This window comes from Hipposideros armiger, unplaced genomic scaffold (assembly GCF_001890085.2).
Source record: "Hipposideros armiger isolate ML-2016 unplaced genomic scaffold, ASM189008v1 scaffold_21, whole genome shotgun sequence".
NCBI lineage: Eukaryota > Metazoa > Chordata > Mammalia > Chiroptera > Hipposideridae > Hipposideros > Hipposideros armiger.
Window position 1 is genome coordinate 5,454,882 of NW_017731371.1, and position 13,569 is coordinate 5,468,450.

The window sequence follows — 13,569 nt, forward strand, 5'->3', positions numbered from 1 at the left end:
TATATATATATATATATATACATACATATATATATATTAGAAAAACATACCTATATATTACAAAAACAGATACAAACCTACTTGGTCCCATATATATGTACCGGGGGTGCCAAAATAATGGATACACATGACTTGTATTCATCTTTTGTTATCGGTATATATTGACTGCTATAATGTTAATACAGTTTTTTTCCTTTCTTAAAATGTGTATCCATTTCTTTTGGCACCCTCTGCATGTATAATGTAAGGTAAGGTGAATTAGCATTAAGCGTAGTACATCAGCAAACATTATTTTTTCCAGTCATGTCCTAAATCTGAATACATTCATGTACTTTGTCCTTGGGCTCTTCCATAGAATGGAGAAGAGACAGGGATGGAAACAATGATTTCTTTAATGATGATTTTTAAAACCTCTAGTAGAGATAATGCCATTTACAAGGTTTGAGACTGGTACCTATTTATATCTGGAATACTTTGAATATGTAAAAGGAAGAGTTATACACTTTGTTTCTGAACTTTTCTCCTTTTCAGTGCATTGAGAAATTACAAGCTGAAGTGAAAGCCTCCCAGGAGCAACTTACAACTCAGGTAAGTGTTTTTTTTCTCCTGTTTCCATCCCTTAATTTATATCATTGTTACTCTGAACATGAACAGGAAATTTTCAGAAGTTATAACTGCAGTCCTTCTGCTGTAAACCAAACCACAAGGCTAGGAATCACTATTTTTACTGCCTCCACAGAGTGGCTTTCCGTAAAAGAATTCTGATGTATGTTGATGATAAAAATTACAAAACTGAGCTCTTCTTTATAACCAGATGGTTTAATCAAGTACCTTCAGGATAAGAGAATTGGAAATGAAGGGTAGAAAGACAAGGAAACCAGGCTAATTTAGTGAATGAATAGAAGTGGAAATTACAGACACATTGAATATAGGCCTATAGCAGTTCTTCTTAAACTTAAGAATTACCTGGAACACTTCAAAACACATTGCCTGGAGATTCTGTTTCCCTTATGCCTAGAGTAGACCTGAGAATTTGCCCTTGTAGGTGATGCTAGATTCAGGTAATGCTGATGCTGCCAGTCTTGGGACTACATTTCCAGCAGCACTGTTTGATATGCTTCATTCTGCCTCAATCTTGTGGTTTTTAGCCAACTGATCATATACACAAACAGACATAGAATTGTCCATTTTCTGCTGCACGTGGTCCCCTGAGAGAGACCCTGTGAATTTCTAGGGTAAATTTCATTTATCATTTATCCTGTTTTGCTCAGAGAACAGCGAATGAGCATCTCCTGCCAACACACCCTTGTGTATTGACATGCATAGACCAGCCACGGCCCTGCCACTGTCCCTCCCCAAAGATCTGAACAGCCCTGAAGCTTTAAGTATTTCCTCAAAGATTTGCTCCCATCCTTGTGATCTCCTCCATCTACAGCTTGGGGGCTAGGGGATGACCTCCTGATTAAGAACGCAGGCCAGTCCTGTTAAATGGCCAATTTGAACATCCACAGAATCCTCAGAGCAATCAGACCTGAGAGGCTGCTGTCTAGAATTCCCGCAGAAAAAAACTCCACCAAATAATAAATTCTAGTCATCCCTTTGGGGTTTGAAATGAGCTGATCCGGATAAAATCACAGTAATTGTCCCAGTTTTGTGCTGGGATACAGAAAAGCTAATTTGCTGTGGCAGTTAACAGAACCTTCAACTCTAAATTCAAAATCTCTTTTGACCTTGTATGCTCAATTGACCAATACCGAAAATGACTGAGGCCTGCATTTGTGACACTGTGATACATTCAGATAGAAGTATATCTCATTAGCCCAGTATTCTGTCACAGATGCCTCTCCCCTGGTCGGCCCCTCAGGGTGCCAAATAATGACTATTGTCAGAGGATATCTCCTCATGCCAGATTGATACCTAACATCCATATGCCCACGGGGGTTTAGCTCAGAATATCTTAGGGAGTGCAAATAATTTACTAAGGTTCCAATAATAACTTCCAGCATCTCTTCATGAAAAGCTGATGGAAAAAAAATGTAGTCACGGGTGCCTTAGGGAAATTCCTGTGGTGTCTTCTTCCCTTGCCGAGCTCCTGTGAATGCTATGCCTGTACCATACTGTTCCTGTCCCAGGCTTGTCTGAACTTGGATGGCTTCCTTGTATTAGGGTATGATACCAACGGCTTGACATTTCTTCTATGTAATTTTTCAATGTTTAGATTTTAATATAGCAGTGTAATCATAACAGTTTTACTTCAACTCATCAAGAATATTTAAATAAAAATAATATTAATAATAGCATTTACTGAGAGTGGATTATGTGTCTGCTACGTGGTAGGTGCTTCATATATTATCTATTTTAAATCTCAATACAACTCAGCAAGGTATTATTTTTCAGATAAGCAAACTGAGACTTGGGGATTAAATCATGTGTCACACATGTCAGTTCTGAAACACGCTTTTGCTGTCAAACTTGCTGTCTCTTCAAATTATATTCTCTACATGCCACTCGAGGTATCAAACAGTGTTTACAAAAGTTTCTCCTCAATTTCCTTTCTCTCTCTAGTCATACTGGGTGATTCATCAGCTCATAATGCTTGAAGTCGGACTTCCATGCAAATAAACAACTCTTTCTTCCCCCACCAAGTTCTTTACCTTAATCAGCCCCTGATTACAACTCCTTAGTTCTGTAACGAGCACTTCCTAAAACACTGTTCCTGAAAGAAACATTCCAAATTATGTTAATAGGCATTCTAGAAAAAAAAAAATGGGAAGGGCATTGGAAATTAAGTTACATGTGTTTTTATAGCAGGACTTATCAGTGTATAATCAATTTCCAAGAAAGGGCCATAGCATGTCAGTTTTCTAAGGTGTTTGACCATGAATGGCGTTTTAAACACACGTTTGGTGACAGCTGGCCCACTACATTGAATTAAAGCACTATGGTTGCTAAATATAACCTAACTATCTTGCAGACACCGAAGCTCAAATTTATCATCTTTTATTCCCATCTCTTAAATATGCTGCTCTGTTTGTATTCCCATGCCATGGTGAACAATACCACATTGCTTTTATTTATTCAAGATCCAAACTACAAAGCAGTATTAGAATCCCCTCTCTGCCTCCATCACACATTTAGATAGTTGTCAGGCTCCGAGTATGTTTCCACAAGTTATCTCACGTCTATGTCTTCTATTCCATTATGCTGCCACATTCCTAGCTATTTTTAATCATTTTATATGTTAATTATTGCTACTGGCCCCAAATTATAAACATATTTGAGCTCAGAGCTTCCCTCTCACTGCACACCCACCTCCGCCCCAATCACAATGTAGCCCACTGGCTTTCATACCATGAAGCCCTGGTTGCAGAGCAGAGAAAAGGTAAAGTAAAATGCATTGTGTAAAGATTTGGGAGGTGGGGGTAGAAAACCAGACAGAGCCAAAGACGAATGCTCACAGGGAGAATGGTGTTCTATTGGAGTGACAGAGAAGAGAACAGGTATTGAGGGGCCAAGGAACCCCATAGTTAGGGTGAAAGTTGTTTTGGGAGATTGAAATTTCCCCCGGGAGTTCTGGGGAATGCTTAAGATTATGAATAACAGAGGATATTAATAAGAGTTGGCAAGCAGTATGTGTTTGAACCCCCTTAAGTGTCTGAGAGTCGCATGTAAAGTTTGGAATTCCCAGATGGGCTGTACCCCCTCCTAAAGGTAACACCACCGTAGGATTTGACCACTTTAGTTGTCTCCTGGTTTCCCTGCCTCCACTCTGAGTGGAGTTTCTAGAAGGACCATCCTACCCCCGTCTCCCTCTTTTCACTCACTGCCCGCTCTCTGTCTCACACTCATAGTGAAATCAAATGAACTGCTGTCTTTCTTATTCACCCAGTGTCAGTTGGTGCTCTGTGACTTTGTTCTCTGTGTTCTCTTGGTCTGGACTATCCTTCCCTCTCCCCTTTCTCCACATAATTCTTATTCTTCTTGCAAGACTCATATCAGGCATCAACTTCTTCCTTCACGCTCAGAGAACCTTCTCTGGACTCCCATAGCCTTCTGTCCATATCTCTATTTTAGCTCAACATACTATATTTTATTGACGTTATTTGTTTATACATCTGTTCCCCACTAAACTTGAAGGTCATTGAGGGCAGCACCAAGAATGTATCGCTGTATCCACAACACCAAGGACAAGGCTGGGCACACTGCAACCACTCAATACATTTGGCTGAATTGGCTTTTACTCTGATCATGTCATTTTCCCTGTTTCCAAGCCTAGAGTAAGACAATGGTTGCCCCTTATCCCAGAATAAAGTCCAACCTCCTGACCACAGCATTTATTACACTGAAAATGAGAGCCCTTTTCCTGCCTCTCTTCCATCACACATCTGTGACCACCAAGCACACCCATGCATTCTGGCCCTAGGGATTTTGCTCCTGGTGACTTTCCACCTGGAATATCTGTCCCCATTTGCCAGGTTTTCCCCATTCTTCATCCAGACAATTCCTTCCAGGAAGTTTTCCCTGACCATCAGACCAGAGGTTATGTCTCTTTCCTTGTTATTTTCATAGCTCTTCTGTGCCTCTCTCTTTTGTCACGTGTCACACTATGACCCACAGTAGAATTATTTGATGTGGCCTAGCTCTTCCCCAAAACTGTGAGTTCCTGGAGAATAGGGAGCAAGTCTGTTTATCTTTATGCCTTTCACTGTGTCTTGCTCAATGCCTTGTACAGATTTCATTGAAATGAATTTTTTAAATGGCTAAATTAGAGTTATTTTGGTATTTATAAGAACCTACTTTAAATCTCTGGGGAAATTACTTTACAAAATTTTATTCCTTAAAAAAGAAAATTATATAAGGCATTACTTTAATCTGAAATTGACACTTTTAAGGTATATCATGAAAGGAACAAAAGATAATGATCTCATAGAATGGAAACAAGGAAAAATAACAGAGGGGGAACATACAGTTGTGGGAAACCCCTATTTCAGAAGAAGTAAGCACATCTAAAGGAAACTATGGTCCTAATATGAAAATTAACAATCTAGAGTCTTGACTTTGTTTTATTCAGAGTTCATTCATCTAGAACCCAATAGTAGAATTATATTATTATATAATTAAATTGATAGCTATGAAATGGAGAGGAGATATAAGACTATACATTTCAGAGTGGGTTGTCACTGCTAATACTTGAATGATTAAAATTTCATCCCATTAACTTTACTTTGCTTGGTCACAGTGTATACTTTCAAAATATTGCAAAGAGTTGTCACCCCCAAAGCATACACGGGTACTCACTCTGAGCCACCCACAGGACTAACCTTCCCTGGGTGTTTTTATCATTTTCTTCCACTGGATTACTTATTTGCTTAGAGACCTATGTGGGATTAAACAGTATTTGAAGTGATTGTTTACAATCACTTAAAGATAACTGTTCTTGTTAGGGCAATTTGAGTCAGGACTAAGAATCTCAAGGGGAAAAAAATGCCTTTAAAATTAATGCCTTCCAAACTGTTAAATCCATTGCTTGTCTATTTTTAGTATTTTGGGGGTACAAGTACTCAGCCCTGTCCATCCATTCCATCATTGATGATCTGATTGTCTTCAATAGTCCAGAGGTTTGCCCCCCACCTGCATCTCAATGGCTAGCTCATCTCTTGGTCTAGCTACCCCCAAGACCTGACCAGCATCGAAAGTTCTATGATGCTTGATGAGATTGTTTCAAAAAGAGAAATCTGGGTAACTGGATGGTAGACACTTGAGTGTTATGTTATTCTCTATATTGTTCTGTATGCTTGAAATATTTCATAATAAACTAAAAAGTTAAAAAATCGAGAAGAAGGAACCCTTCCAATGAATTATACAGCATGATTCAAGCTACTGCATAAACAAGAGTGTCTTTGAAATCAGAAACTACTGACCTATAGTTCCTGAGGACATGCTTAGACTTGGAAGCTCAGGATCAGGAATATGGGGCAATATAAACCACCATGGGTACCCATGACAAAGTTTTTCCCAAAAGATGGTTTAACTTCTTCCTTTCCTTCTCTAAAAAAGCTATCACCTGCCATTTTGCTTTCTAAATTAAAAATCTCCAAGAACTCCCAATTTAAATCAAGTGCAGACTCTTCTCCCTGAGAATTCCAGGCCCTCTGCTAATTGGTCTTTTCCTACTGTGACAGAGGACATGGGTTGTTTTTGCTGTTGTTGCCTTTTGGGCTGCCTAAGCACTCATTAACACATTTTTGACAATAACACCCTGATATCCTTTTCAATTGCATCTCTCCCATCGTGCACAGTCTTAGAGGACCTATAATTCAAAGTACCCAATCAGCTACCAGCTGAGGCGTGGGCATGTGCTCTACGCCAGCTAGACTCTGAATGCTAATTCAAGCGAAGCAAGAGAGCAGAAACAGCCATATATCCTTCCAGTGATGCCCTGCTGAGAGCTGTAATTCTTATACTATTTAAGTTGTTCTCTAAGCGCGGCCCCTACACTTGTTTGCAATGCCCCTTTTGAGACTCCAGCTCTTGCCTCATAAATCAGAAACTCTGGAAGTGGGAGCCAGCAGTATGTGTTTTTAAAGCCCTCCCAGTTATTCTGATGACGGCTAAGGTTTGAGAGTCTCTGCACTGTCCAGTCAAGTCCCTACCATTTTTGGCCTAGACCTTTTGTTCTCACCAGAATTGTTGTCCCTGACAAGCACCTCGCTGTTGGGGGCCGGCCTCTCTGTCCTCATGCTCCTGCCTTGTGTAAATATCTCCAGGCCTGATTCTTAGCACAGCAAGCTGGGATCCTGACACACAGGACATGTTTGTTCAACTAATGAGCCCAACAGGAATGATCTTCCAGCTCCTTCCTCTCTCAATCACATATTTCCATGTGCTCTAGAAGCATCACTTCATTCCTGAAGCTTGTCATGACTAATTCTAAGGTAAAGTGACAGTAATGAATAACGCCTTAGAGTCATACAACAACTTAGAGTTTCCTCAATGCTCCTACCCATATTACATCATTTATTTTTCACAACAATCCTGTGAGGCAGGTATTACGCCTCCTCTATCAGATAAAGTGAGAGTTAAGAGAGATAGCAAGAAGCCTGCTCACCGCAGACAGCTAGCAGGCAGCAAGGAAGAGACTAGAATGTAGATATATCGACGCTTGGGCCCTTGTTTCATAAGCTTGATTTCACTCTTAATTCAGATTTTTTACGGAATATATATGCCAACACACTTGCCAGTTGTGTCAATTATTTTTTATGATATTTTTTAACTTTATTGTAATCGATAGACCTCATGGCAGAGTTCATCAGCCTGAGAGACTTTGGTAGTAGGATCTAACAGAACCCACTTGGAACCTGTGAGGAACAGGGAAATTCCTTCCCTGTGAGCCATTCTTTTAAAGCCAGACATGTTAATCTAAGTGGAAAATTCCTCAATGATTATTTATGAACAGAACCCATTGGTATTGAATAGCAGCCTATGGGATAAATCTTAGGGATATTTTATTGCATTAGTTGATTATATTGTACTAACCTCTCTTTGCAGCCCACCCTCTTTGTTTGGATTATCTGGACTAGATGATTATTTGACCCTTTATTTTAGCCCTTTATGTAGTTAGTCCATGGCTCATCTTACACATGCTTGATCTGGAGAGACTAAAAATCATAGAAGAATAACAGAAGTTTTCCTAGCTCATTGGAGTGTCGCTGCCAAACTTCTCTGAAAGGAGGGGAGGGTCTGAGCTCTGTCTTCACACCAGCAGGCTGCTGACAACACAGAGCCAGTACTCTCAGAACTGTGAGCCACGAAATAGATCCTGCTTAGTAAGATGTGGCTAAATATAATAGCTGATCTCTGGCACATAGAGGAGGCAATATTCAAAATCAAACTTTGGAATTCCACCAGGATCTTATTTAATTCATCTTATGTTTTTGTTTTTTTATTTTGCTGAGGCACAATCATTTTCTGTGGGAACCACTAATCTTAGCTGTAGGATCATCTAGTGAAGGCAGATGTAGAGGCAGCGACCCAAGGCATGAGCTTGGCCAGCACACCACCCAAGCCTGGACTCTGGCTCATGCCCAGGAGGCTCATTTCCCTTCTCTGACCAGGTTTGAGTCCTGTTTTTTCATGGTCTATACATGATAAATAAGTTTAAGTTGAACCAGCACCCAAGGACAATTCCTGCTACCCCAGCTACTTCAGAACCACTGCATGTGTCTGAAATTTGTTTAGCCACCTAATTGTATGCATGGTGTAATCTCTTCACTTATGTATTTGTTTATTTATTATCATTTTTAAAATTTATTATTTAGTATATACCTATTAGCTAACTATGCATTTCTTCAAACATATATTTCAATTTTTTACTTGATAAGCTGGGACTTCTCACACCAACATTCTATCAAAAGAATACACAGAGTTGAGAGGCCCAAACATTCCAATACAAATTTTTGGTATAATCTCTATCTACTTGTCCAAAAAATCAGGCGAAAATAGTATTAAATTGTTCACATTTTTCTCTTTGAGCCTGAGCCGCATTAATCTATATAAACTGTCAGCCATAATGCTCACACAGCACTCACTTTATTCTATTACTACAGGAATCTAATAGAAATATTTTGTTATTATTTTCTTAATAAATCAAATCACTTTAAAATGAATAAGAGTCATACTCATACTCCTCTATTATGGAGAATAGAAAGATAAACTATTCATGTGAATCATGGGGGGATTTTAAAAGGCCCCTGGTCCTGCTACCTCATTCCTGCCAGAGAGAGGAATAGCAATGGCGGGCTAGGTACAGGGCCTGAGCCCTATGGCCTTATGATGGTCACTGAAGTTCTGTTTTCTCTTGTCTGTGGAAAGAAGCTAATAACATTACTTAGCCTCATGGGGTGTTTTGAAGGGTACATACATTTGTGAAATGAGGTAAAAAAGATGAAGTAGTTAGCAGAGTGCCTAACACATACTAAGGTTCAAAAAAATGTATTAACAGTTATCCCAAAATGAATGGTTTCAGTAACTGCTCCACAATTTTTCTGGGTTAGTGGTTCTGCTAGAATCAAGTACCTCATTTCAGCTGCCAGTTTATTTCATACGGGGGGTATTAGGAAGTCGATTAATCAAAGGCTAAAAATTACTTTCTGAGGAGAATCTTGCTGTGTCCTATCAGTACTTCCTCAGCTCATTTCTTTTCTTGGCAAATGTCTTTTTAAGCCTTGGGTAGAGTCATCTACTTATAATTTGCCTGTTTATTTGCCTTTATCCTCCATTAGATTATAAGCTTCTTGACAGTACAGCCTGGGTCTAATGCATGGTGTCTGCCACACAGTAGGTTCTCAAGAAGTATTTGTTCAATGAATGAATCAGTCAATGTGTGAGTGGGTGAATAAAGGTGAGCACCCTTTCAATTCAAGAGGTAACCTTTCAGGCCCCACAATTTCTCAAAGAGGATGTCACTTCTGGCCCCAACCCAGCTGACTATTCGACCAGACAGCTCTGTGCTTACCTGCACTCCAGGAGTTCACCAGGTGTCTCATCTTGGGCTCGATACTTAGCTTTAAAAAGCTTGGATGAAAAAAAGCATATCACAGAGGGGTACCTGAAATAGAGTCCTTTTTATTTTTTTCTTTTCAGATAGATACCCAAAAGTCCTTCCTGAATTAAGTGAGGTCAGCAGAAAGCCACATTTCTAGACTACATCAAGTCATCCTAGAATTGCTCTTATAAATGGGAGGAGGTGGTTTGGCATGATGCTAATGACTTAGTTTAGGAAGACTTCATAAGAAACTGTCCTATATTTGCTGTCAGATTACTATTGAAGACATTTATTATTATATCAGAGAGTATGCCTTTCTGCACCAGAAATATTCGCTCTTTCACTGAGCACTGGGCTTGCGTTTGCTCCATGAATTCTGTGTTTTCTGTAAATGGTTATTCTGACTACCAGAAAAGCTAGAGCAAAGTTCACTGTGCTTTACCTCACACAAGTGATTTCACAGAATGTCAGGGCATGAATTGTGTGAACCAACCTTCCCACTTGCTTTCCTTTACCATATGTTTCCAGTTTTTATTTTAGTGCCTTCTAACTCAATATATTTACCTTTTCAAGCTACCCGAAATTCTTTCTGAAATGTGTCAGTGCCAAATTAAATCAACAACTCATAAAAGGGAAGTACTAAGACTAATTCCATGAAGGCCTTGAGCAGTTCTTTCAGAATTGGTTCCATGGACCATAGATTCAGTTATATAAGTCTCTTAACCTCTGAGGGGCTGCTCATTGGATACAAGAGAGTAAATAACTATCATGGCAAGTAAGGACCTTGACCAGGTCACTACTGCTTTTCCTTTGACAACTTCATCTCCTGATATTCTCCCCCATCCCTTACTTCCAGTTGACACCCAACAATGGTGCTGATTTGAGGATCTGAGCTTCACTAAGAATTCCTCCGGGTTCAGGCCTCTATCCCATGGTAAACTGGGCCCTTTACCCCTGCTTCAACTCCTTCTCGTCTTTCAACACCAGGTACACATGTCCCCCAGGTGACAAGCCTCTCCTGACTCCTCAAGGAGAAACTACTTTTCTTTCTAGAGCACATTCTATGGATTGCTCTTTTAGCCTTTACTCTACTATATTAGTTGAGTCCCCAAATCCTGGGACTTGGCTTTATTCACTCATAGCTCTTGACACAAAAGGTGTTCAATAGATGCTTTGTTGAGTGAATGAGACAGTGTATCTATCTACTCTCTAATGTTAATTTCTAAAAATAAAACAAGCATGTCCCTCCAGTTTATAGTAAATCATCCAGAAAAGATATTAAGAAATTATGTATTTATAATTTTATCCCACTCTCAAGAGGGAAGAAAAAAATCAAATAAAAATGTGTATCTTAAATGAATAGCCTGGTGTTTTATGAATATTAAACATTATTTGCTTTCTTGCTCTAATTTTATACTATTATTAAACATTAACTATAATGTTCAATTTAACCATACTTATTTATTTATATTCCAATTTCACAAAGAATTTGAGGTAGCCTATGAGAAATGCAAGAATGAAATAGTAGAATTTTTAAAGTACATAAATAATCATAATTGAGAACATATATTTTGAAATAAAACAGCAATAAAGAAGAAAAAATAGAATATGCACATTTTAAATCGTAACTTCCCATATAGTACAGTTGAAACAGAAATATAGCTTTGATCTTTCTAACAGCCAAAGGCAGAACAGGGTAAATGATCAGATAAATAGTTCTTATCATATGAGTACTAGGGGGACAGATGTTACCAATTATTTTCTAATGAGTTAATTCTGAAATGAGATTTTTTTTTTTAATTGGGGAATTAGGGACGGGGACCAGCCAAGTTGTTGTTCTCCAATCTTAGCTGTGGAGGGCTCCAGTCGCCATCTGGCTGCCTGTTGGCAACTAGTGGCCTCTAAGCTCAAGATGCTGTGTTACAATCTTAGTTGCAGGTGGGCATAGCCACCATCCCATGTGGGAGTCGAATCAGCAGCCTTGTTGTTAAGAGTGCATGCTCTATCCACTGAGCCATCCGGGTGGCAGCTCAGCTCAAGGGCGGAGTTCAGTCTTAGTTGAGGGCGGGCATAGCCCACCATCGAACAGGCAGTCTTGTTGTTAGGAGCACGTGCTCTCACCAGCTGAGCCATCCTGCCACCTGTTGGCAGTTCATCAGCAGCTCAGCTCTGGTGCAGCGTCACTGGCCCATGTGGCAATCAAACCAGCGGCTGTTGCTCAGAGCTTGTGCTCTTAAGCTAACCCTTAACTAACTGAGCCACTCAGCTGGTCCCAGAAATGAGATTTTATATAGGGAATATTGAGAGATATAGCTGGGAGAAAAACCCATCAAAATGATCAGTTCAGCAGAATAATGAGTTCTACATGCTGTTTCAGTAATTTCCAAAAAAAGAAGCCAAGGGCATAACATGTAAATAGTTAATCTTTCCTTATTGTAATTATAGTCTAGTTGGTACTGAATATTTTTTTTAATCCCCAGCTATTTATGATAATCTAGTAGTCAAATTCAACAGCATTCAAAGGCCAGGTAAGTAATGCAGAAGAGGGAAGGTGGCCAGAACAAGTCATGTGAGCCTGGAAAGTGAATGACTTTTATATAAAACAGAGAATAAAGCCCACGTCGGTCAGATTGTTCAATTTTCAAACGATGAAAATCCAAATTTTGCGTGAAATATACGCATTTATAAATGTTGGCAACTAATTCAAATAAAATAGAATGCTGTGTGGCAAACAAAAAAAAGCAAAACAAAACAAACAAAAAACAAACCCCACATTTATAGGAAGTCTGAATATGAACTTGATATGTGATTTTAAGTTTAGAATGCTGTATTCTTACACCTGTTTTGCCATTTGAAAGATGTTCTTTCCAAAGGACATGAATGTCTGATGATTGTAGGTTATGGGGGGTTAGTTGGTTTTTGTGGTTGTGGTTTCAGCCACTTGAATTTTATTGGTTAGAATAATGCTAGCTGTTGTAACAAATAGACCCCAGATTTTAGTGGCTTAGCACAGTAGCTGTTTATTTCTTGTTCATTCAAGTAACAGTCTACTGTGAGTGTTCTTATTAGGAGGCTCTGCCATCTTGGACATGCAGACTCCCAGATTACTTTGGGATCATCTCTACTCCAGTTGGCCAGAGGGAAAGAGATCATGGAGATAGGTACCTAGGAGACTTATTATGAATTATATCTGGAAGTGGTACCTGACTTCTGCTCACTTTCCATTGGCTTGAACTCAGTCATGAGGCCACATGAATTGCAAGGAATGCCAGCAAAGGTAGTGGAGCTGTGTACCCAGGAAAAAGAGGGAAGCATGATTGTCATTCATCTTATCTTGGATCTGTAAGTATTGATAATTTATCTCCAGAGTGAAGGATATTAGAATTCAGTTTATTATTATTATTATTATTATTATCATTGTTATTATTATTATTATTGTACCAGATGAAACTTGAGATTAAAACTTATACAATAAATATCAAACGGTATGAGAGAGAATGTATACTATCCCTTCATGTCTTGCTTCATGATATTCAATAGACAAAAATAGCACATTCCTTCTTTGTTTGTTTGTTTGTTTATCAACCCTATCTGACTCAGGCCCCTTTTGTTACCATTAGTAGGAAATTTGGTCTCAGCCATTTGGTAGAAAGAGTGGTCTTCTCCGTCCCTAAGGTTTGCTATCTAGAAGTTGGAGAACATTATTCTCAGTCACTTGTGGCTGCCCTCCCCTCTGCTCCATGCCCATTCAAAGACCTATGGCTCTTATTGTTCAACGTTAAGCCTTAATAGATTTGTGGGAGCTTCCAGTTTATATAAAGTGCTCAGGGTCTAGCCTCGCTGCACACACCAGCCTATGGGAGGTCTTCCTACCCTGAGGACGTATGGAGAAGTGGAGTGTGATCCCTGCCAGCTGAAGAATCTCTAATACTTCGTTTTATTTGTTTTGAATGAGCCAACATCCTTCCCTTAGGTTTGTTTACTTTCTTTTCCTTCTCAAAGCACCAGACTCTATTTCCTCCCTA

General features: G+C 39.3%; 1 protein-coding gene across 1 annotated transcript in view; it reads left to right on the forward strand.

Annotated features, from left to right (window-relative positions):
- The window catches only part of CCDC192 (coiled-coil domain containing 192), a 223,253-nt gene that overhangs the window by 76,882 nt on the left and 132,802 nt on the right, over positions 1-13,569 (forward strand). The window contains 1 exon segment of the mRNA XM_019635319.1: positions 532-588. Within this exon segment, the coding sequence (XP_019490864.1) occupies positions 532-588 (57 nt within the window).